At 44.2% G+C, this 24,805-nt stretch overlaps 1 protein-coding gene across 1 annotated transcript in view; it reads right to left on the bottom strand.

Moving 5' to 3' along the window:
* Positions 1-24,805, bottom strand: part of LOC146775984 (uncharacterized) — a 548,205-nt gene that overhangs the window by 16,383 nt on the left and 507,017 nt on the right. The window contains exon 6 of the mRNA XM_085640019.1: positions 11,953-12,024. Coding sequence (XP_085496145.1) covers positions 11,953-12,024 — 72 coding nt within the window. The remainder of the gene's footprint in view (positions 1-11,952; positions 12,025-24,805) is intronic.

Raw genomic sequence — 24,805 nt, 5'->3', positions numbered from 1 at the left:
CCCCAGAGCGTATACTACCAAACATAAAAAAAGGTATTTTACCATGTCCTAAAGAGACCCTAAGAGAAAGAGAGACCTGAGCGGTGGGAATTTATTATTATTATTGTTTTTTTTTTTAATATATGTTTATATTGTTATATACATTTTTTCTTTTGACCCAAATCTCCTATAAAGTTTTTTTTTCTATTTGTTTACCAACCAATATATCTTTTTTTTTTTCTCCATCCCCGAAAGCATTTCTCTTCCCTTTCTCCCTCTCCACCATCACCATTCTTCCCTTACAGCTTATATTAATGCTTAGCCTAGCTAAAATTATGTATAATTACCGACATAGCCAATCCTTATACAATTTCTTTTTTGGGAAGAATTTGTTATTTTCTAGTCGCCTGAAAGTCCTTTAAGAACTCATCTAATTTTTCGCCAGAGTGGAAAATGAGCATTTTGTTATTCATCATCACTTTTAAATAAGCCGGAAATCTTAGCTGAACCACAGCTCCCAGGCCTCTCAGTTGGTCCATCCTGTTTTCTAGCTCCCATTGCCTGTTTGAAGTAGCAGCTGAGACATCCGAACGGAATTCATACTTTTCCCCTTCAACTTCTACCGATTTCAGACTCAGTGCTTTAGAGAGTATTCTCTCCTTTAGGGAAAATGTTAGGAAATTAATAAAAAAAATTCTAGGCTTTGTCCTATTTGTGTTTAGCCTAAACGGATCCCTATGTACGCGCTGGATGTCCTTACTTATTTCCTCTTCAGACTCCTCCAATTGTAGTTCTTTCTTAAACATGCATACTACAAAGGTTTTAATATCCTCCCCCTCTCTACCTTCAGGGACTTTCAAAATTTTTATATTATTCCTTCTTTGGAAATTTTCCAACCTCTCAACCCTCTCTAGATACTCTGACTCCGAGGACTTTAACTTCGTAATCTCAGTTGTATTCAAAACAACCTGCTCCCTAATCTCCTTTACTTCCCCCTCTAATTGGGCCGTTCTGCTGCTGAGATCGTCTATCTTTTTTTCCAAATTGTCGCAAGCTTGTCTTATTTCTTTCTGGTTCCCTTCTGATGTCTCAAACCTAGACCTCATCTCCACTGTGAGAGCTTTTAACAACCCACTCAGCAGCTGCTCCTCACTCGCCGTCCCTCCTGACTCCCCTGAGGCTCCTGGATCTTGTTCCAGGACCTTGGAAATTAACGGTTGCGGAGCTTTATTTTAGGGCACAAGGGGCATCAGGGTCCACATAATTTCATCTACATTAACAGGAAACTCATCCAGGATTTGATATCTATTAGGAGAGATATTTTCACTCCAGTCGCTGACCTCTGTAGGCACTTTGTTGGAATTTACATTTTCTATGATCTTGTCCTTATTTTTTACCTTATCTCCCTTCTCTCCCTCCATCCTGCTCTCCGCTAGAAAAACTGTTTGAGGTATAACCTTAAAGAAAGTCTTGAGGGAGGGAATAACCTTCAGAACCTGCTTAGATTTTCCCTTTTGAACGACAGTCTTCCTTTCCTTTATTCTCTTTACTGTGTTTATTCTCACCTCCTCTTCCTCCTCGTTTCCCCCCTGTTCCTGTCTTGATTTCTCTTCCCTTACCCCCTTCTCTCTCTTAATCTTTCTTAAAAGATATCGTGGGTGTGGGTGTGAAGGCACACCAGGGGGAGATTTCACCTTTTCTGTAAAAACAGTAAACTCGGGGCCAGTACTGGAGCAGGGACTCACACTTCCAAGCAGCACCCCCTAGGTCTGGCCTTCATTCGACTCACCCGGCTCACAAATGGCTGTGTCCAGAGTCTCTTCTGCTCGCTGCACAACTCTTCTCCCAGGCAGACCTTCCAGCCCACTGGCTACGCGACCCCCCTTCCCCCGGAAGGAGATTCTGGCTGCCGCGCCTCTTCCCCTTCGAAGATCCATGGTCGCCCTCCCCCACGGCCGCTCCGCTACCTCCGCTACCTCCACCCTGATGCCGAAAGCACCACCGCCGCCAATCTCAGAAAACCCACTCCTGGGGTGGGGGGGAGGGGAGCGCTCCACTGCTCCACTGCTACGCGTCTCAAGCCGCAGCGAAACCGCCGAACACCAGCGGTAGGGAAACAGTTATGTAAGTAAACAAAAAAACGGGAAAAAAGATTTAAACTGAGACTAAAACGCGGGTCTCCATAATGCTCTAAATTTGTTCTAATTTACTCAGGACATGGCCGGTAGCTATTCTCTTGACGCTCTGGCGGTGTCTCCGCGACCTGCTAAACACTGGCCGCCATGTTCTCCCTCATCCTCCTTGCCTCCCTGGGTAAATTGTTGTTACAATCGGTTCTCCCTGATTGGCATATTTGATTTACTGGTAAGTCCCTAGTAAAGTGCACTGAAGGGTGCCAGGGCCTGTAAATAAAATGCTACTAGTAGGCCTGCAGCACTGATTGTGCCACCCAGGAGTAGCCCTGAAAATGTATCTCAGATCTGCAACTGCAGTATCTGTGTGCAGTTGCAAACTGCCATGTCGACTTGGCAAGTGCACCCACTTGCCAGGCCATAACCTTCCTTTCTTTTACATGTAAGGCACCCCTATGGTAGGCCCAAGGAATCCCCTGGGCAGGGTGCAGTGTATGTTAAAGGTAGGACATGTACTGGTGTGTGTGACATGCCCTAATAGTGAAATACTGCCAATTTTGATTTTTACTATTGAAAGGCTGTCTTGCCCCATGGGATAGAATGGGAAATGCTTTGTAGCATCTTACAAGTATAACTTCCCATTGGGAAACGATAGAGAAATAAAGTTTAGGCTTTCTGAACTCAGAATTTAATAACACATCTTTCAGTAAATATGGTTTTTAAATTGTGTGTTTGAAAATTCCACTTTTAGAAATAAGTCATTTTCTTGTTTAACCATTCAGTGTGCCTCTGCCTGTTTGTGTATTGACTGTCTGGTTTTGGAGTATGTGCATTCACTGTAGTCAGCCACTAAGGGGGGGGGGGGGTGAGGTGTGTCTTGCCCTTCCATGATGACTCAGAGTTCAGCTGAATAAACCTTGGCTGAATTTAGAGTAGTGGGTGGAGATTTCCTTGCACCTGAATAGGGCCTGTCTCCCTTGCACAATGCTGTCTCCACCTCCTGTGGTCATACTGCACCAATGAGGAACAAACTGGTTTGTACTGGGCTCCGAGACCCTTGCACAAAGAGACCAATGACATTTTGGGGTATAAGTATTAGACTTAAAACCCCAGAGAGTTAGACTACTTCTGGAATCAAGAGGAACCTCTGCCAAGGAGAAAAACAGTAAAGCTGTGAGGAGGAGTACTGCCCCTTTGCTGTGTGGGGTTGGCCTACAGTTGCTGTTTCTGCCAAGGAGAGGATAAAGACTGAAACTTTGCTCTGAACCTGCTTGAAGAAGATCTCCAAGTACCTGTGTGTACTGGCCTCCTGTTCCGAAGTCTCAGGGCCAAAAAGACTTCACCCCCAGCTCCCCTGAACACTGTTGCTGTCCGTTCTGACCTTACAGGAGGTGCCTGTTCCAGTTCTGGGCCTCTGGAGGTTGCTCCTGCTGCTGGGAGCTGAAAGAAACCTGACAAACTTAGAAAATCGACGCATCGCTCTTCTTGCGGCAGTTTTCCAACGAAGCACCGCTGTGCAAGAAAAATCTCCGCGCTTCGCCGCTGCCTAAACAAACTGATGCAGCACCTGTCACCGCAACAAGAACCGACGCATCGAGGGATCTCAGCTGAAGAAACCAACACAGCACCGCTCGACGCCGCCGCATCCTGAATTTCCACACATCGTACCTGTGCGGCAAGTTTTCCCGAAGCATCACCCGCGGACCAGAACTGTCTCGGAATCCACGCATCACTTCCCCCTACAGACCGAAATTTGTCACATCACTTGTCCTGTGTGCAGCAGAACTGTTGCATCGCCTCCCCATGGTACTTAGTGAGAAATCACGCATGCATAGTTTTCTATGGACCCAGTTGTTTGAAACCTTTGAAAAGTCATATTCTTATTACATGTATGTTGGATTTTTGTTGTTTTGGTCTTGTTGAGTTTAGATCAAGATACTTCATTTTTCTTAACAGGTGTGGTGTCCATTTGTGGTATTATCACTGTATTACTGTGTGCTTTGAGTACAAATACTTTACACATTGCCTTTGGGATAAGTCTATCTGCTCATGCCAAGCTACCCAGGGGGTGAGCAGGGGTTATCTAAAGTGTGTATCCCCCTTACCCTGACTAGAAGCAAGGGTCCCTATTTGGGCAAAGGACCCTACCTCTGCAAACGAGAGACACCCATTTCTAACAGGAAATGAAAGATGAAAACGCTTAGTTTGGTCTAACTTGGATTTCGAGTGCAAATGGCACCACCCTAAAGCTGGCACTGGTGCCAAATAACCCCGGGAGGCTGGACAGCAAGTTGTAGCCTGTAGACTTTGTTACTGGGGGGAAATTTTCCACCACTGCTGCAAAATCTTGTCCTAGTAACAAAATCTGCCCCCAGAGCAAAACTGACCCCTACCCTTCCAGCCTTCCGGGGGAGATTCCTGGTGTCCCGTACTGCCAGGCCGGGATTGGCGCTGTCTGATGCATAATTTTTGTTTAGAAAGGGGCTTCCTCCAGTGCGAAAGATATGCTATAAGGCTTTTACCACTATGTGTGTGTGCTGTAAAATGTGGGAAAACAAGGAGAAATTAAAACATTTGTCCTTGTTATGTCTGCCTCAATGAAGTGCAGGATTGTCATGTAGTTCCTATAAACCTATACAGGATCTGTGCGTTTAGACAACATACAATGTAGGATTGGTGTCTAGACTGATTCCAGACACTCCCACCGGGTGTTTTAGCCTGTAGACCAGCTACCTCACAATGCCACTAGAAACTCCTCTTACCAAGGAGAGAATAGTTCTTGGCAACTATCCAACATGACAACACTGATCCCTCAGGAACCTGGAGACAGTGCAATACTTATTGCTCAGTCACTCGTGCTCACTTTGTCTCAAAGATATACACAGAATAAATGGTGGGGATGTTTTCCAATAAGCATTTATTGAACCATGGTCATTCTAGTGTAAAATAGGTGTGCTGAAACAACCATTAGACAGAAGCAGATATAAATGATTAGAAGCACTAACATAGTAAAAGGATAGTAGATTCCTACCATCGTGCTAAAACAATGAATACAGGCAAGTATATAAAATACATGACAGTAAAATGCATACTCTTACGATGTGATCTTAACTAGATGTACCTAAGTGTACCTAGCAAGTATGTAGGTGTAAACCAAGAATCCCTCCAGGATAAAGTAATCCCCATTACCTTAAGTGAAAGACTGTGGGACAGCCGTCTTGGTCTCGACATTGACAACCCGCAAGGGATGTCAGACCACTGCGAGCTGGAGTGTCTGCGTGCAGGAACCTCAGCGTCTCGCGTCAGAGTATCGGCATGAAAGTCCTTTTCTCCTCTCTATATGTCAGGAAGATATGGTGTTTATATACCCAAAGTGGCACCCTCAGGGGATCTACCTTGCTGTGTCATGTGGGACTTAGGATGACGGATGGAATGACCCTTATACATAGATATTATGCAGGAGATGGTAGTCCTGCTGAGTTTCCAAGAATCCTCATGCATAATGGATGAGGCTAGTTTTCAGGGAAATCCCCACGTCTTGTTAGCAGTACTGTAACTCTGTACAAGGTCAGTCCCAAGAACCGTCATGTAGTGTAATGGTAGGGTACAATATAGGTGAAAGTGTAGGTTGCTACCTGAGCCTATATTGGGTTACCTATATGGAACATAACAGTATATTGACATAAATTCCTGTCTACAATTCTTTGTAGATAGGGATTTGCATCAAGATCCACAGTGGTTGCATAGGAACACCCATGCACCACCCATGGAATGTCCCTTGACACACAGAAATGCAACCAGTGTATTGTGCAACTTTGCATTACTTTTGGTACAATCCAAGGCAAATCGCGATTTCGTTGGATTGTAAATCCCAAATGAATAGTTCATATCAATATTGAGTTAGACAACTAATACATGTCCGCAGCATAGCGTTGGCAAATCTGGGTGTACCAAATTAGAAACCCTGCTGCTTAGCTCTTTTGCTGCTAGGGCTTTGCCCCCCAGTGCTAAACCTTTTATGGCTATTTTCGGTAGTTTGTGCTTAGGCCCCCAAAGATTTTTGTCTACATAAGCTAGCCATGAAAAATTTGGATCCTTTTTTTCCTACATCCTGGGGATTATAAAGATTCCCAGAGTTTGTAGATTCCCCTGGAGGGGCCTGACAAAATAGTCAAGATGTAGCAAACCTTTGAGTTTTTGGGGAAAAAATAGGAAAACATTGTTCTGGATAAAAGTATCAGTTTTGTTTTCATAAAAGTGGCACCAAGAATGGTTTGATGTGCTAAAGTCAACATCTTCCCAGCTTTCAGGAACATGCAGAGCTGATTATACTTTTTTTTTTTACCACAGTCTTGGCATTTTTCAAAGAGGTAGCCCATTTGTCCTGTTCGGTGTGATTTCAACCTACTTCCAGTTTGTGATACAAACCATGGAGATCCAGTAAAGCTATATATTTCTGAAAAGTAGACAAAATTCAGAATTTAGCAAGGGTTCATATGTGTAGATCCCTCAAGGTTTTCTCAAAGAAATTAACTGCTGAAATAAAGAAATATTGAAAACGAATACAAAAAAACTGCTATATTTGACAATGTTTTCATCTGTAACTTCTTTTCACAACAGCTAATTTACAAAAGCATGTTTGCTAGACCCTTTTGGTGGCGGGAATATATAGGGTTTGTAGGTTCTCCAAGAACCCAAGGTACTCAGAGCCAACAACTGAGCTTCACCGCACAATGTTTTTTAAATTTTTTTACAGAGTATAGGCATAAAGTAACGTGTATTTGTAAAGCTCATGTTCACCCAGAAGGGAATCATAACGCTGAATAACAGATGTTTATTGCTCTCAACTAAATGGAGCAATTCATATGGTGAAATATGTGGAGTGAAAAATAGGTATCAAAGTAACCTATGCATTTCTGAAATGGGCATAAGATATGGAGTCTAGGAACAGTGGCTATTTGTACATTTCTGAATTTGTGGGTATCCCTACGAGCATATGATTTAGAGGGTATTTTTCAAAATATCGAATTTTTACAACACTGGAGTACATTTAGAAGGCACAAATGTAGTGAAATGTATTTGGCAATAATAAATATCCAACTATTCTTTGCTTCCATACCATGTGTCTTCTGATAAAAATGGTACCTCACTTGTGAGGGCAGGCCTAGTGCATGTGACAGGAAATGGCCCAAAACACAGCATGGATACATAACAGTTTTCCACTCAAAACTGACCCGTTTTTTGCAAAGTGGGTAGCTGGTGATTTTGGGACCTAGCTCAGCTGTAACATATGGAAAAGTAACAAACCTGTACATTTTTGAAAACTAAACGTCTAGGGGAAATGCAGGATGGGGTTACTTGCTTGGCTCTCACCAGGTTGTTTACTCAGAATAACTTTTTTCCTTTTCATACATTTCTGTGATGGAAAGTTTTGGAATATGCAGGGAGCCACATCCTTCCTTCTACCCAGCATTCCCCTAGGTCTTTCTTAAAAGTGGTAGCTCATTTGTGTGGGTAGGCCTAGTGCCTGCAACAGGAAAGCCCCCCCAAAATACAATGTGGAGATATCAACATTTCCTTTCACAAAAATGATCTGATTTGGCAATAGGGGTAGCAACTTTTTTGGCCAGGGATCAACGGGCACCCAGGCCAAACACAGACATTTCTCTAAACTAGGCACCCAGGAAAGTCCAGGGTAGTATGCCTCGTGTGGATCCAACAAACGCTTCCTACCCACAATGCCCTGCAAACCTCAAACTTTGCCTAAAATTGCACATTTTCCTTGCATTTCTGTGACATATACTTCCGGAATCTGCAGGAATCCACAAAATTCCTACCACTTAGTGTTCCACCATTTGTTCCAATAAAATGCGACCTCATTTGTGTGAGTGGGCCTAGTGCATGTGACAGGCAAGCATTAAACCCAGGTCAATAGGAGTCTCGGGGATCAACTCTCATTGACCCTGGTTTGATTTCTGCCTGTCGAGGGCACTAGGTGGCGGGCGGTCTGCGAGACAGCAGCAGGTAGTCCTGCGGTGCTACGCCTTTGATGAAAATGTGATAAAAAGACGGCACCGCCCTCCAGAACCACATGAGCCTTGAAAAAGCAAAAAGAGGAAATTCCTCAAGAAATAAAATTAAGCCAGGTGAGAGCATTATGCCTCACGAGTGCCATGGTGCGCATGCATAGAAAGGCTGGGATACATTCAATAAGCCCTGTCGAAGTCCCCAGACACAAACGGGCTCATAACGTGGGCAAAAACATGTTGACACAATTCTTTGAGGTTATTTGAACAGCCATTCAATAAAGAACCTCAATATAAACTTTATTCTGTACCACAGGTACCTTTGGGATAAAGGAAACTTTAGGGTATATCTGTAGGTACTTTTAACTATCTACCCCTATCTGGATCCCTGCTTATACAGTTTGATCTAATCTAAGAACTCCCATTCTATCTTTGGTTGAGTCCACCCTGGTGGTATCATCCTACCAGGGTGTGGAAAGACGCTGATGATGAAGCATGTTGTGATAAGTGAGTGAGGAGTCTACTCCAACATCTTTGGATACCCCAGAGGTGTGTGCAGGGACTTCCCTTGAAACATTCCAGTTGTCCTTGTGTGTGAGAAATATTTGTGGGCTGTCACTTTTTATGTTCAAGTTGTCTTTCTAGGAACAACCTTTATCTAACTGTAATAATCAGTTGTATCAGACTATTTAAAACAGTAATATTATTATTTCCAAGCCCACCTTTAATATTTAGATAAATTATTTGGCCATCTGGCTTTACGAAGACACAGACACTTTGTTGGCAAATGGAAACATGTTTCATTCATTGTACCCTCAGCAGAGCAATATCTTCCATAATTTCATTTACACAGGAATTACTGTGTATTATAAAAATATACATTACTAATCTGGACACAATAAGACAGCTTTTTTGACCCTCTTCATGCCCATCACCCAAACTGCCTCCAAAACCAGGCTTATTTTCTCAAAGGACATAGCGTGATATTACTCAAGAAAGTAGTTAGTGACTTTCGATCTTTGCCTACTTATTTAGCTGCAAATCGAAGCTAAAGCTTTGATAATTTGAAAGCAGGTGCGGCTCCTCCATTAGGGCAGAGAAACGTTGCCCCACTGCTTTCTCCAGTGTGAACCTTTCCGTTATTACCATTTTATGTTTGGTTGCGGGCGGGGCTGCTCTGCATGCAGCCAGGGCAGGGGAGGAGTGGTGTGCCCACTCTGAGGGTTCAATGAGTGTTCATGCACACTCTGCCCTTTCTCCATGCAGGCTGGAATGGAGCCGGAAGGAGAACATTGCCTCCCTGTAAAGCCCTGGCTGGGCGGCATCCCCACCAATCACAACGCTGCCATTGTAGCACTGTGATTGGCTATGGGGAGGGAGCCTGGCTGCGCCCCCCCACCCGCAAGCCATGCTGGCTGCGACTGTTTGAAAGTATGGATTTTTTAGAATCGATGTTTAGATCATATTTTGCTGGATAAATTAGGCCCTTGAGAGCTTACGTATGCAACTTTGGTACATAGCTTAATCAACTGTTTGCCTGTTTTCCCCAGAAAGCAGCACACATTTTGCTTAAATACTGTGATGAATGTGTTCTCAACTCAAATTGAGGGGACCCGCCTCATTCTGATTGGGGGAAATTTTAGAACAGTTTGCCACTTAAATAAGCATTGCCATTTTAAAGATTATAGCTTCAAAAGGGTAAAGAAATTGTAGACAAACTCTATAGTAGAAGACAGAACCAGTCAAGCTTGTTGAGTTAAATAATATTTTGACTAGAGTTTCCGAGTTTTATGATTGCACGAGTTTCAGAAATTAAGACCAATCCCTGTTGGCATAAAAAAAAGAAAACATTTTGTAATATCCAGTTTGTCCTTGTCTTCTAAATCATTCCCTACTTTTGGGTTTTGTGCAGGAAGGAACACCTTGATGCACAATAAAAAGTCTTTAGAGGCATTTTCTTCTTACTTTGTGTGCTGCAGAATGCAGCACATTTGGAAAGAGGAAATAGCTTAGAGAAATAAAGATATTTCTGCTCATTACGCTCCACTTGGCACTTGGGAAGGCGTAACATTTTGACGTGTTTACAGGTCTTTGTAAATCTGGTAATGTGCCAAAATCCATGTGTGGATGCATGGGAAAGCCCATGCTCCATCAGCGGAAGTCTTCCCAAGTTGAAACATAATATAATGCAGCGCAAGCAGCTGGCTTGCGTTACATTTCTTTATAAAGTCATGCAAGTGCACCCAAATCACATCTTGGGTGGTGTTGTAAATATTACTGAACTGTTTGCGCTGTCCTTGTGAATACAAATGTTTCATAAATATGGGCCAAAGTGTCTTATGGATTTGCGTGTTAATTACAACATTTATCTTCCCAATGCTAACAGCACAGAAAAAGTTTTCACATCCTTAAAACGTGTTGTAAATTCCATTTACATATGATTAGTTCTAAATCAAGTGAAGGAGACGTACATTTGTTTCCTTTTATTAATGTTCAGGGGTCGCTCATATTTACTGGACACTTCTGGCACCGGTTATGTATACAATTTGACAACAGACAGCAGCCACACCAGCTGAGTCCTATGGCAAGCAGCGAATTTGACTTTGTAAAATGCCAAAATCAAATAGTTATTTCGGCCCTGCAAGAACTGGTTTCAGCAACCCATAACATAATGATTAGGGGGCATATGCATGAAACCAAAATTTAGTCGCAAACGCTGCGAATCACAAAAAACAGCGTTTGCGACAAAGTTTCCCAATTTCAAATGTGTGACACACATTCCTAGGAAAAATTAAGAAATCGCTAAATTAGCGATTTCTTAGGCTGTGAAACTGAAAAATTGCGATTATGTTTGCGATTTCTTAAATAGCGATTTTTTTGACTTAGCGAAATTCGCAATGAGGATATCGCAATATAAGAAATCGCTCGCAAATGTATGAAAAAGTCGCTAATTGCGATTTTACAAAATTCTCAAATTAAGAAATCGCAATTAACACCAATTGCATGCAGGTGGTAAACTGGTGCAAGGTACTTAAACCACCCCACAATGCAACAGACCCAACCACAATGGCAGCAATGTTTGTGATAGCCAGGAGGCTGCGTATTCGGGCTCTTGCACAAAGGAGAATGAGACAGGAACGTATATTCAGGCTGCGCATCACTCTGTTCCAGCACAATGAAGAGGACATCTATGACATGTACAGACTGCACCCACAGACCATAATGGACCTGATTGAGGAGCTGAACCCCTACTTGGACACCCTACACGCAGGACACAAACAATTCCCACACATGTGCAGGTCCTGTGCTCCCTGCACCTCCTGGCGTCAGGGAGTTTTCAACGGGTAATAGCGGAGGTTGGTGGGTTGTCACAGAGTGCACTTTCGTGCTTCTTACATCCCTTTCTAGATGCAATGCTACTGAGGCTCTCACCGCACATATACTTCCCCACCACGCCAACAGGCATTACAGCAAACAAAACCGGACTTCTACCAGATTGCACGTTTTCCCCACGTCATTGGCTGCATCGATGGGACCCATGTGGCCATCACACCCCCATCAGCAACTGAATATGTCTACAGAAATCGGAAATGCTACCATTCCCTCAATATACAGATGGTGTGCAACGCAAAGTATATCATCACTGACACTGTCCCCAAAACCCAGGCAGTACACATGACTCTTTCATCTTTAGACACAGTGGAATACACAGACGTCTGAGTGCTGGAGAGTTTGGGGAGGGATACCTGCTAGGTAAATACATGGCACACATCAATACATCCACTACATCACTTGAAGGGGGGACATTGACTTACCTATTGTGTCTATCCCTGCAGGTGACAGTGCCTATGCAGTGCGAGACTTCATCCTGACCCCATATCTGGATCCTGCAAATGCAAGTGAGAGGAGCTACAACAGGGCACACAGATCTACACGCAGCGTCATTAAGCGTACCTTTGGAATCCTGAAGAGCCGCTTCCGGTGCCTGCATAAAAGTGGAGGCGCACTGCAGTACAGCCCTGAGACCTGCTGTAAAATCGTGGCAAGCTGTGCAATGCTACATAACATGGCAATGAGGAAAGGCACCACAATTGATGTGACCGATACAGACACATCGGATGACGAGCGCCCTGCTCCCCCTGCCAGACCTGCATCAGGAGTCGGGGCAGCTGCTGGACGCCAGAGATGGACTGAGATCACACGAAACAACTTCTAGGTGAGCAATGATGACACGAGACAAAAAAGCTTGATAATGTGTGCAGTGTTTATTCACACTTCACAATAATGAAAATTGTAGCTGAACCCAGCACATGTTATGCACACAGTGCAGGCAAGGCACAAGTAACTGTGCACACAGCATAGTAGGGTTACTTCACCCTGTTTGCATTAAGTGTCACCGCACAGTTCACCTCCTTCGGTGACGCATTGGTGGTGTTTGGCGTCCAGGCTGAGTGCCCCCCCATGGTGTTCCCTTGTCCTGCACCCTGTCTGGCACTGCGTCGTCTGTCCCCTGGCAATGTAGGAGTGATGCTGCTCCTACTGGATGTGTCTTCACTCTCGGCAGAGGCCATGAGTGCGCTGCCACCTGCGTTGACCGTCTGCAGCTGCTCCACAACAGTGGTGACCTGTGCAAGTCCTCGGGCTATATCCTGGCAGCAGTGCGCCATTTTGACCTGCAAAGTCACGCTTCTGCGTGTGAGGGTGCTGGTGGTGGTGCAGAGGCGGTTCACGGCCTTTGTATAGTTGTGAAGGCGTGCATTGGCACGCTGGCCAGCCCTATCACTGGCGGCCTGGTTGTGCCTCAAAGTGTCACAAAGGTCACGGATGGCACCTGCCATGGCCATGATGCCCTCCCCCATGTTTTTCTGGTCCTTGTGGATACGGCATAGCTGCCTATTGATTGACCTAAGTGATTTGCTTTGCAGGCGCTGTTACTGCAGCATGCTATGTTCCAGGCCTGAGAAGACGGATTCTTCGGCTTCAGTCGCAGTGCTGCTCCTGGGCCTTGACCTGCGTGTGTCCTGTGTGCGGATCCTTGGCCTTGGTGTGTCCTGAATGGGCATGTGTGACACACCCTGACTCCCCTCTCTCCTGTCACTGTCATCCCCTGTGGCCGGTAATTCGTCCTCAAATGGAGGCAGTGGGGGCACATGTGCGCGCTTCCTGCGCTGGATTGGAATCTGCTCAGTGTCGTCACTGGAGTCCTCAGGCTGTGCAGGCTCCTCTCCCTCTGCGCTGTCTTCACGTGCCCTGGATTGTGCTGTGGATGTAAAGGGGACTACATGAGTTTGTGTGTTTGTCTGCAATTGGCAATCAATAAAGTTCCTACAGTTTGTTTTGGCTAACCTCTGACACTGTATCATTCACTTATCCCCAACCCACATGTTGCATTAGATTTCCTTTGTCTCATTGACACAATGTCAGACATAGTACTACAAGTCCCATGATGCATTGCTGGGTGTGCTGTAAGACTTGGACTGGAATGACATTTTGTGAGGTTACTATGCGCATTTGGAGAAGTGTGCATGTGATGGGGATGAGTGCAGATTGATTTTGCATGCATCTTACCTTGGCTGCTGGATGCAGGGTCGGAGCTGTCTATGTCAGCCACACCACCGACGCTCTCAGGCAGGAGAGTGGACTCCACAAGCTCCTCGTGTTCTGCTGTGGATGGTCCTCCTCCAGTCTGATTTGCGTCCTTAAGTCTGGCTGCCACCCTCTCCTTCGACCTCTGGCGCATGTCATACCATCGTTTGCGCAATTCTTCAATGGTACGATTGGTCACTCCCACTGCTTTCACCTTACTTTGGATGTCCAGCCAAATTTTCCTTTTCCTCGCCTCTGGGACACGCAGTGCCTTCTTGCCAAAAAGGAGCTCATGGCTGCACACCATCTCCTCAATGAGGACCTCCTGCTCCTTTTCTGAAAACTTATGCTTCCTCTTCCTCTTCTCTGCATCCTTGCCCTCCTGTTGTTTGTTGGAAGCCATTGCTGGTTGCTCTCTCCTGGGATGCCTCCTCACACTCTCCAAGCAACCTCTGGGTGTGGCTCAGGTGAGCAGGTGCAGAAAATCACTCCAGTTTCCTGTTTGTGATGTCATCAGGCTGCACCTGGATTGCAGATTCCCGTTTTTGCGATTTCTTAATTTGCGAATTTCGCTATTAAGAAATCGCAAATGAGGTTTCTGAGAATATTTTGCAATTTTTAAGAAATCGCGAAATATTTGCGATTTATTTTTTACATCCTGCTTTGCGAATCTCAATTTGCTAATCGCAAAATATCGCAAATTGGGATTCGCTAAGCGGGAGTTTGATACATATGCCCCTTAATCACAGAATGCTGCAAGCATTCCAAAGTAAGGCTGACAGCAGCTCCGAAGTTGGAACGTAGTCATGATTATAAGCCAGCTTTACATAAAGCTTATCCATAATTTTTGTTACACAGGCTTAATCTTGCATCATTTTGGTAATTTCCTATGAAGCTTGTTATGTGAAATTCTCTAAATTATGATGCTATGTCACATATCGTAAAGGCGTGCTGTTCGAGGCAAACAATTTGCACACGAATGAGAACGCAAACAAGATGTGCCCTCAGTCCACACACAAGCATTCATTTCGTGCTAAAATGTAGTGCAAAATGTTGTTTTGCATTTTGCGCAGTTACGTGTACTTTCGCATAATTTTCCTGAAATTTCGCATAATTACGCAAAATAAAATTACACAAATTTCTCACACCCCTGGTTCACCTGCTGCTGTCTTATTAGTCAAAGAGTGTTAAAATGATTTTAAAATCTTGACCATTAGACATATTGCACTTATAGTTCAAGAAAGGTTTCTGAGCAGCATTCTAGCTGATCCCTTTCTCTATAAAGTCCCAGAGGTTTGCCTCACATAAATTTACCAAACTCAGGGATGCACTTTCACTATATTTAATTTTAAACGTATTTTTTGTTACGATGTCGCTCCCCTGTCCACCACGGCATTGCCGTTTGTAACAGAGAGTGTTGCCTGCCCAATACTTGCCTCTCTTCTGGTTGGTGGGCGGTTAGCAGGCTAGTGGCATGCTACCACCATAAATGTTGATGATGGGACGGCAGTGCAGCCTCTGAGCAGGTCTGCGGTACTGCCGAAGGAGCATTTTTTAACATAGTGTGCCTTTTATATTTAGTGTGTTTTTGCTTTGGGTGCGTTTACTATAATTAATTTTAAACTTACTTTTTAGTTTCCGCGTCGCCCCCTGGTCCACAGCGGCTTGCCGTTTGTAGTGGAGAGAGTGGCGCCTGCCCAATTCTTGCTTCACTTCCAGTTGGTGGGGGGTTAGCAGGCTAGTGGCCGGAACCCCTGCCTGTTTTAATACACAAAAAGATCTTACACCACCACTGAACTTAGGGAACTTGCCCCACCTTCACACTTAATTCAATGGAGGTAGGTGGCCCTCCTTCCCTATGCAGGAGCTGTGGTTATATCCTCAGTCTCTTTGAGAACAAGGTCAGAAGCTGCAAACCTGAAACTAAAAATGTAATACACTGTTTCTCGATCAACTGCCGCTCCCTAACTAAACACAGACAGAAGATCTTCGATATTATTAGTGACCTTGAACCTGATGCGCTTTTCTTGACCGAGAAATGGCTAACTGAATCGTCCACCCCAGAGATCCTAGATGCCATACCATATGGATATGGTATTGTGAAATAAAGACTGCCTGTTCTAGAAAGGAGTCAGCATTAATGCTAACTAGCACCCGCACCTTAAAAGGGCTTTTAATATACCACCCACCGGGGTCTGCATGTAAATGTTTTTCCTCTCTGGTGGACTGTACATTTTTACTGGCAGTTGGCCACAAAAAGTTTATTATTCTTGGCAACCTCAACCTTTACTTTGAAAACAAATGATCCTTTAAGCGGGCTAGTTCCTTTATCAATGACCCAGAAACTGTCCATCTAGCACAGAGAGTTTCAGGCCCCACTCACTCAAGTGAAATATCACACTTTGGATCCAATTTTATCGAATTTCCCCACTTTGATGGTGGATACCCGAGTCATAGTTTCCTGGTCTTATCATTCCCTGATACCTTTTTCCTATCCTCTTTCTGACTGTGCAACCTGATGTGACAAGTAGTCTATAGTGTTCACTAGGAAATGGGCCAAGATTGACAATGAGACCCTCACTAAGGTACTCTTAGCTTCTCTCCCTAAACCAGGTGTGAACATAGATCAGGTGGACAGGAATATCAAATGCTGGATCAGTGAAGCCTTAGACACTATAGCACCATTAGCTCCCAAACCCCAGACATGTTACTCTCGCTCTGCATCCTGGTTCAGTGAGGAACTAGTGGTAGTTAAGAAAGCATGCAAATGCCTGGAACGCATCTGGCAGATGGATTATGACCAGAGTTGTTAATCCAATATTGAATTAGCGCTAAAACATTATCACAAGCTAATTAGAAAGATGCAGAGCAAGTTCTATGCACAGAAGATAGACAGATCTAGTAACTCCACTAAATAACTTTTTACGATACTCAAATCCATCCCCTCCCTCGACCATGATTCCACTTTGGGAACTCCCTCTCGAGATAATTGCAACAACATTGCTCACTTCTTCGCCACTAAAGTAGCCAAAATGGATGAAACTTTCCTGCCAGAAGCCAAGGATTGTAGAATCATATTAGGCACTACTGAGAACGTATCCACCCAGGGCGAACTTGGGCTTTTTACCAGCACTGCGATGAAGGAATTAGAGGAACTATTTCTACATATTAAATCGGGATCCCCTTTAGATCCGGCTCCACCGAGGATTCTTAGGTTAGGAATACTTCCAATCCTTTCCCATCTTAGACAGCTAATTATGTTGTCTCCCAAACTGGGGTGGGTACCCCAGAAATGGCACATAAGATGATGGAAGGAGTGCTGAAACTTTTCAACCACTCACCCCATGTCACAGATCTGGGTTTAATCCATTGTTCCTTTGCTCACTATACCACCCTAGTTTGGACCCAGCCATATGCAAATCAGTCTTGACCCTGTTCCTCATGGGAACAGTCCAGCCCGAACTGCCAAGCCAGGTCCTCCCTGGACAGGAAACAATCATCCTGGGACCGGTTTTGGGGTATTACCCCTGAGCAGCCAGGCTAGCTTGAATCCAGACCCAAGTCTTGGCATACCGTTGGCCACTAAGGGCGAACATAGCAAACACAACAAGATGATGGACGGAGTGTTACCCCAGAAATGGAAACATGCTGTTGTGCCCCTCGTTGGGAAAAAGTTTACCCTCGATCCTTCGATTCTGGATAAACTCAGACCCATCCCTCTTTTTACCTTTCTTTGCAAAAATTGAGGAAAAACATGTTAATTATTAACTCACTCATTTCATTGAAGAAAGAGAAGTACTTCATCCCTCTCAATCAGGTTTACAGGCTGCGAACACAACAGAATCTGCCCTACTTCATGCCATGGAAATGTTAAGACATAATGTGGACTATGGTCTCACCTCGGCGTTAATATTGCTTGTCCTGAGTACTGCCTTCAACACTGTATCCCATGGTCTCCAGATTCAGAGGCCAGGGGAGTGCGGCATAGGTGGCGTGGCACTCAAATGGCTTTCCTCCTTTTGTCTAACCACCCTTACAAGTCGCGCAGAGACCATTTACATCTAAGATACTGACTCTTTCACAGGAATTCCCTCAGGGTTCTATTCTAGGCCCCACTCTATTTAATATTTACATTTGTCATTATGTAAAGTTAGTTTCATATGCTGAAGATACGCAATTGATCATGACTCTCTCGTAACAGGAGGACAGCTCGGCCCTACCAGTTTAAATCATGCCTAGTGGAACTGGCCACTTGGATGACTGAGAGCTGTTTAAAGCTCAACATCAATAAAACCGAGAGTATGATTGTAGGCAAGGTTCCATCCAAATGGTCAACGGCATGGTGGCCAGACATGTTGGGCCAGATCCCTGATCCCAAATCTAAAGTCAAAAACTGAGGAGTGTGGTTTGATCTGTCTCTCCTTTGAAACTCAAATCAGTAGTGTAGCAGGGAAGTGCTCCGGCACTCTGAAAATGTTAAGGAAAACGCTGGACCTTATTCCTATTGAATCACGCAAAACTGTGGTTCATGCATTGATTACATCCCAACTAGACTACTGTAATGTGCATTATCTGGGAACCACCAAAGGGAGCTTAAAAAAGTTCAAAAGAGTGCAAAATGCTGCAGCCCATTTGGTCCTTAACCTTCCAAGAAGGGCATTGGCTACAGCGGCTCTAGCCTCTTTCCACTGGCTTCCACTAGAAAAGAGAATATGTTTCAAAGCTCCGTGTTTTTGCCACAGGATTTTGACCTTGAAGGGACCCAGATACTTAGGCCCCTTGATACAGCCTTACTCCTCACTGTCCTGGCTGAGATCCTCTGAGACCAATCTTGTGTAAATCCCTAAGATCCAAAGGGCCAGGCTTGGAGCTCGCTCCTTCTCCTTTCTGGTGACTAAGCATTCGAATTCCCTTCAAACTCCATTAAGAGCCGAACGCTTTGAGGCTCGGTTTAGGAACCTTTTAAAAACCTTGCTTTTTAGTTCCACATAATCAGCTTCTTCGGCCCTCTCTCTTTCTTCTCTCTTCTGTTTAGGTTCTACTGCAGCTGGGTCAGGGTTTCAGAGCTGGGAAACACTGGTGTGGTTTTACCACACGCTCTATAAATCCACATATTTTTATTATTATCATGGGAAAATACTATAGATTGGTGGTGAACAAGATTGGAACCTGTTGATGCCATAGACAATGAATAACAGATATACATCAGAAACAAGTTAAAAAAAAGTCCACTGTTTTCATTAAAATAGACCCAGCGCCTTTATTAACAAAAACAGGATCAAGGTCCAAGATGTCATAAAGGCAATGACCACAGCCCTCAGATCAATCAGCTTTCTCATATTCTAGTTTCCATTTTGTAAGCAGCTTTCTTTTAGAAGGGCTGTGCCATACAGACCATGGAGGTTTTGGCAGCACTGCTGACTATGTATAGGCAGAGGATAATGCAAAAGTCAAAAGCCTGCCTGCACTTCTGCCAACACACATGAGAAGGGTTGCTGAGCTCGGCTGCGATCCTCTGCTATTGGTGACTATCACAAATGCCGCTCTTTGTGCAAAATGCATGCTGTGAAAAGCAAAGGAGAAGGAGGGGCAAGAAAATTGCCACCATAAAAAATGAGGCAGCAGTGTTACAAAGAGTAGTAAATTGTGGGTGCAAGCCCATGGATGTCATCCTCAAAATATGTCAGTAGCCAGTGGTGGAGGAGCTATAGCCCTAAATGATGTTGGTGCTGATGGGCATACCTTTACTGACTGTTTAAGTTTAATTTCAACATCACCATAACAAGAATTTAATATAGAAGCTAGAGTGACTAATTTGGTGTGAAAGTCCCAAGTGAAGCTTGGAGAGTTCCTCAGTGTTTGGCCATGTGAAACAAAATACAGAAATAGGCCTCTTAAAACACAATACACCAGAGTCACAGCTAATATGAGAGTTCTCTATTAAGGAATCAAATTTCGGTTTGAAGATTTCCTGGGAAAATGAATTCATACCCTGAAGTTTCTCAGCCCATAAATGCTCCTGAATGGCCAAGATCAGGAATGTGTAGATGAGAGGTGTTACTCTCCAATTTTTAATTCGGGGTCCTGGGTTAAATCTTCCTAAAATCTCTTTCCTGGAGAAGAGTGAAGATAGAGATCATAATACCTACTCGCATTCCTTCTCTCGTCATCAGCCGAAGACTCAATCTAACACCTTTGCAGGAGTAGGTAGGGGTCATAGTCCCCTCTTGATCTAAAGGTTATCAGTATCAGGGATACTGGGAGGCACAAGATACAAAAATGGAGCCAGACAAAGCAGGGAAAGAAGAGGGAGAAAGCAAGATTGGAGGATTTTGGTGGCTGGTCAGTGTCTTTTTGGCACAAGGGTATCACATGAGCTTTCCAGGTGATTACCACTAAGAGAGCAAACATAGGTAAGCGCTTAAGGAAAACTGGATCTTCCAGGTGAATTGAAGATGTATCATAAATAGTGCTTTCAATTGATTCATTGTATTGCTTACCAACTTGTAGCTATCACCCACTGATAGCTCCTTCTCTGTACCCTTGTTGTTTCCCTTCTGTTTTTTGCCCTCCCACTGTGTCTACTTTGCTCAACTTGCTCACTCTTTCCTCAGTAGAATACCTGCACCAGTTACACTCTGAACCCACCTGCTGGCGTGTTTGCTCGGTGCATCCTACCATATTATTTCCCTGGCTATCTTCTTCTATCACTTCAACCCATTTTATTTCCCGGCCAAAGAATCTGTAGGTTTACTGGTACTGGTTCATTATTTGCCCATCCTTACGTATAACGTGTAAGACCTGGACTGGAGAGGGGGTAGTGGCTGGAGGTGGTTTAGTCTAATATTACCTATCTCCTCTATCCTTTTATTACATTCCTGACACTATTGTCATTGGACCCTAAATGTCTTTGGTTGGGGCACTGGAAGAAACCCTTGATGGATCCCCTGCTTTTACTGGAAGCATCAAGCTCAACCCTCCTCTGTTTCAAACATAGCAGGTGCTGGATTAACCTAAAAGTGGTAGGGTGATAATGTACCATTTTCTGTTAGTGTTAATGGTGGGGAACATTTTCTGACACATGTCAAGGTCCAGTGCCTTCTGGGTTGGATATATCTACACCACCCTTTGTGGCTGTGGCTCCTACTGTTGAAAATAACAGTTTCCATGGTATTTTCCACTTTGGGGATATAGGCGTACAATGGTGCAGGTCAATGTACCTGCATGAGAGGCGTGTGTGGTGCAAGCTGCTTCCCCAGAATTAGCAGCCTCTGATTGAGATATATATATATATATATATATATATATATATATATATATATATATATATATATATATATATATATATATATATATATGTATGTATTACCTACTGGCGGTCGCCAGTAGGTAGTTATAGTTAGGACCTATTTTCCATAGGAAATCCGCAACATTCTATTCCCAATAAGTCTGGCACCGGTTGACGAATCTTCGCAAAATTTTCCAAACTTTTGGTCAGCTCCGGTCCGCTCCTATCCTGAATGTTTCGTGGTGATTCGTCAAGTGGGGGCTGAGAAAAAAGGGGGGTCCCAAAACGCGTATTCCCCATGCAATTTCCCGTAGGACCTGTTGACGCAGCTACAGCCTGAACTGCTGAACGGAATTACACCAAATTTGGCAGAAAGGTAGACCTTGGTTCAGAGTCGTGCCTTTTGCTTAAATGGTGTAAATCCGTTCAGTAGTTCCTGAGAAAATCAAAAGTAAAATCACATATATATCTGGGCGGAGGCTAACCACGCATCTCATCGTGAGATCTGATTGGCTGTCAGCACTTCATCCAAGAAGTGTTGGCAACCATCTCGGGACCAATATACATGATAGCACCTCATTAAAAAGCATTGCAGTTAATAGAAGGTTTTAAGACTTTAGTTACATTATAAATCATTTGTTGATGGTACCATGCTCATTTTAGGAATTGTGGTATGTTCTAAGGTGATTTTACCATGTGAAAAAGCCTTCTGCTGGGATATCATGAATCATGTTTGAGAGAAAACTATTTTCACATGCCTTTCCCACAGAGGTTTGGAAGGTGATCTATAAGCAAAACTGAGAGCCTATTTTCTGTAAATTCACATTATCTTTCTGAGTCATGTGAGAATGAAGTCTGACATTCTCAGTAAAACATGTACATCCAACAAGGGCAGAGACTGTCAGTTGATTCCTTTGTGTTCTACTGCAGCTTCCCAGAGTGTTCCAAAGAACAACTAGAGCGCTAACACTCCTACTTATGATAAACGTATGGCACACCTGAAGCCATCTTGATTGGAATAAAGTGGTAACTCTTAAAACATTTAATTTAAAAAGGAACAAAATGAGGGGGTTCATTTTGCCATAGAATGTATGATTAGTGCTGCAGAAAGAAAAATTAGGGCACATTTTGAGTGACTTCTCAAATCCTCTTCTATTTCATTAAAGAATTCTGACATGCAGACTGAAACATGCACTTTCAATACCAGCAGCAGACTTCCCTGGTGAGCAGTAGTTTGCTACAGTGATCTAATGAGCAACTAGAGGGCTAATATTCTGAATTTATGGCAAATGTGTGACACATCTGAATGCCTTCTTCATTGAATCAAAGTATTTAACTTACAGTATGCCTACTGAGGAGACTGTAGTAAATGAGGAAATTAGGAAACTTCATAACAAGTCTCCCAAGATGGCCACCAGAGACAAAAGAGCCCAAATGTAGCACAAATATCACCGAGATGTAGCCCAAGTATAGCCCAATGACAGAAATCCCAGAGTGTTTTAAAGAACAACTAGAGCGCTAACAGTCTTACTTATGACAAAAGTATGCACACCTGAAGCCATCTTGATTGGAATAAAGTGGTAACACTTAAAACATTTAATTTGCAAAGGACCAAAAGGGGGTTCATTTGAGATGTCATCAGTGATGTCATCAGTGATGTCACTGACCATGTCATGAGTGATGTAATATGTGACGTCATCAGCAGTGCATTGCGGGCGCGCGAGTTATAGTTAGCTGAACTAACTATAACGGGGGAATTTCAATGGTTTTGTACGAGTGAAAAGTCCAGCTAACTATAACGCCCCTGAAACCTATGGTTTTTTCAGTGAATTTCTAAGGTTTTTTAAATGCTACTTCCTAACTATAACGTACCTGAAACCTATGGTTTTTTCAGTGAATTTCAAAGGTTTTTTAAATGCTAATTTCTAACTATGCCTACAGAGATAGGACATGTGAAGAAAGAAGAAAAAACGCACAGAAAGAAAAAAAAAATGCAGAAAGAAGCAACAGAAGTCATCAAAGACAAAGAAAAGTGCAGGAAGAAGGATAACGTGCAGAAAGAACAAACAGAAGAGCAGAAAGAAGCCTTGTTGCAAAATCATCCTGTACCGTCAACTTTTTCAGACGGATACTGGTGGTAACTGAGTCTGACTAACCAGTCCTAGAGCCAGTGCTATGTTAAAAGACACTCAGAATACAGTGAAAACGCCTACATACACTATGGAACACTATGCGTTGGGGTCCCCCTGTGATCAGCATGACCTCCTCTGTAAGCCGCTAGTATATAATAGGGCAGGGGATTAAAACTACCTCTCAAAACGCGCCACAGGACGTGTTTGCACATGTCACCTCAGGCCCCGTCCCCTCACTTCCTCACTGTGTAAACACGCCCTGTGGCCATTTTAAGTTGGGAGATTAATTCCCCTTGAATCCTGAGGGTCCCTAGGGTCCAACTAGACCACTAGGTACCTCCAGTAAGCGCCACAGAGCTGCGTTGCAGAGAGATGTAAAAAGGGGCACGGCCTAGACCACCTCTCTGCAACGCAGCGCAGTGGCGCTTACTGGAAGCACCTGGTGGGCTAGTTGGCCCCCAGGGTCCCTCAGGATTGAAGGGGAATTATTTCCCCAACTTAAAACGCGCCACAGGGCTTGTTTGCACACGTTAACTCAGGCCCCGTACCCTCCCTTCACCACTGTGTAAACACGCCCTGTGGCCGTTTTTAGTTGGGAGATTAAGTTCATTTGAATCCTGTGGGTCCCTAGGGTCCAACTAGCCCACTAGGTACCTCCAGTAAGCGCCACAGAGCTGCGTTGCAGAGAGGTGTAAAAAGTGGCACGGCCTGGACCACCTCTCTGCAACCCAGCTCAGTGGTGCTTACTGGAAGCACCTGGTGGGCTAGTTAGCCCCCAGGGGCCCTCAGGATTGAAGGGGAATTATTTCCAAACTTAAAACGCGCCATAGGGCGTGTTTGCACACGTCACCTCAGGCCCCGTCCCCTCCCTTCCCCACTGTGTAAACACGCCCTGTGGCCGTTTTTTAAGTTGGGAGATTAAGTCCCCTTGAATCCTGATGATCCCTAGGGTCAAACTAGCCCACTAGGTACCTCCAGTAAGCGCCACAGAGCTGCGTTGCATAGAGGTGTAAAAAGGGGTGTGGCCTCAGAACACCTGTCTGCAACGCAGCTCCCTGGCGCATACTGGAGATACCTGTTGGGCTAGTTGGCCCTCAGGGACCCTCAGTATTGAAGGGGAATTAATTCCACAACTTACAACTGGCCAGGGGGCGCGTTTGCAGAGTGCTGCAAGGAGGGGGCATGGCCTCTGGCGCGATGCCGGTCTTTTCTTTATTTATTTATTTTAAGAAGGAGGGCTGTGTGGCCCCCTTCTTTTTCTAATTTACTGGCCCTGGGGACCCCATCCCCCAGGGCCTGCACACTAATTTTTTTTGTTGCAAAAAAATAAATTTGGCCCTCCCAAGGCCTTTATTGGCCCCGGGGATCCCAACCCTCGGGTCATGGCCTTTTTTTGTTTTTTAATTCTTTAGGAGGGGGCTGCGTTGCCCCCCTCCTCAGGCCACTTATGGCCCCGGGGACCCCATCCCCCGGGGCCGGCCTTTGTTTTTTATTATTTTTTAAAAATATATATTTAGAGAAACACCTAGGACATGCTGGACAAACCATATGTACCTATCACCATGACGATTTGCGTGATATTCATTAAAAGGCGACTATGCATAGAATGAATCCACATGGAATGTATTTACACCGCTAGTGAAGCTCTGACGTGTCTGACGC

Source organism: Triturus cristatus, chromosome 12 (genome assembly GCF_964204655.1).
Source record: "Triturus cristatus chromosome 12, aTriCri1.1, whole genome shotgun sequence".
Lineage (NCBI taxonomy): Eukaryota > Metazoa > Chordata > Amphibia > Caudata > Salamandridae > Triturus > Triturus cristatus.
The sequence above is the reverse complement of the archived record's forward strand: the minus strand, read 5'-3'. Positions and strand labels throughout refer to the sequence as shown.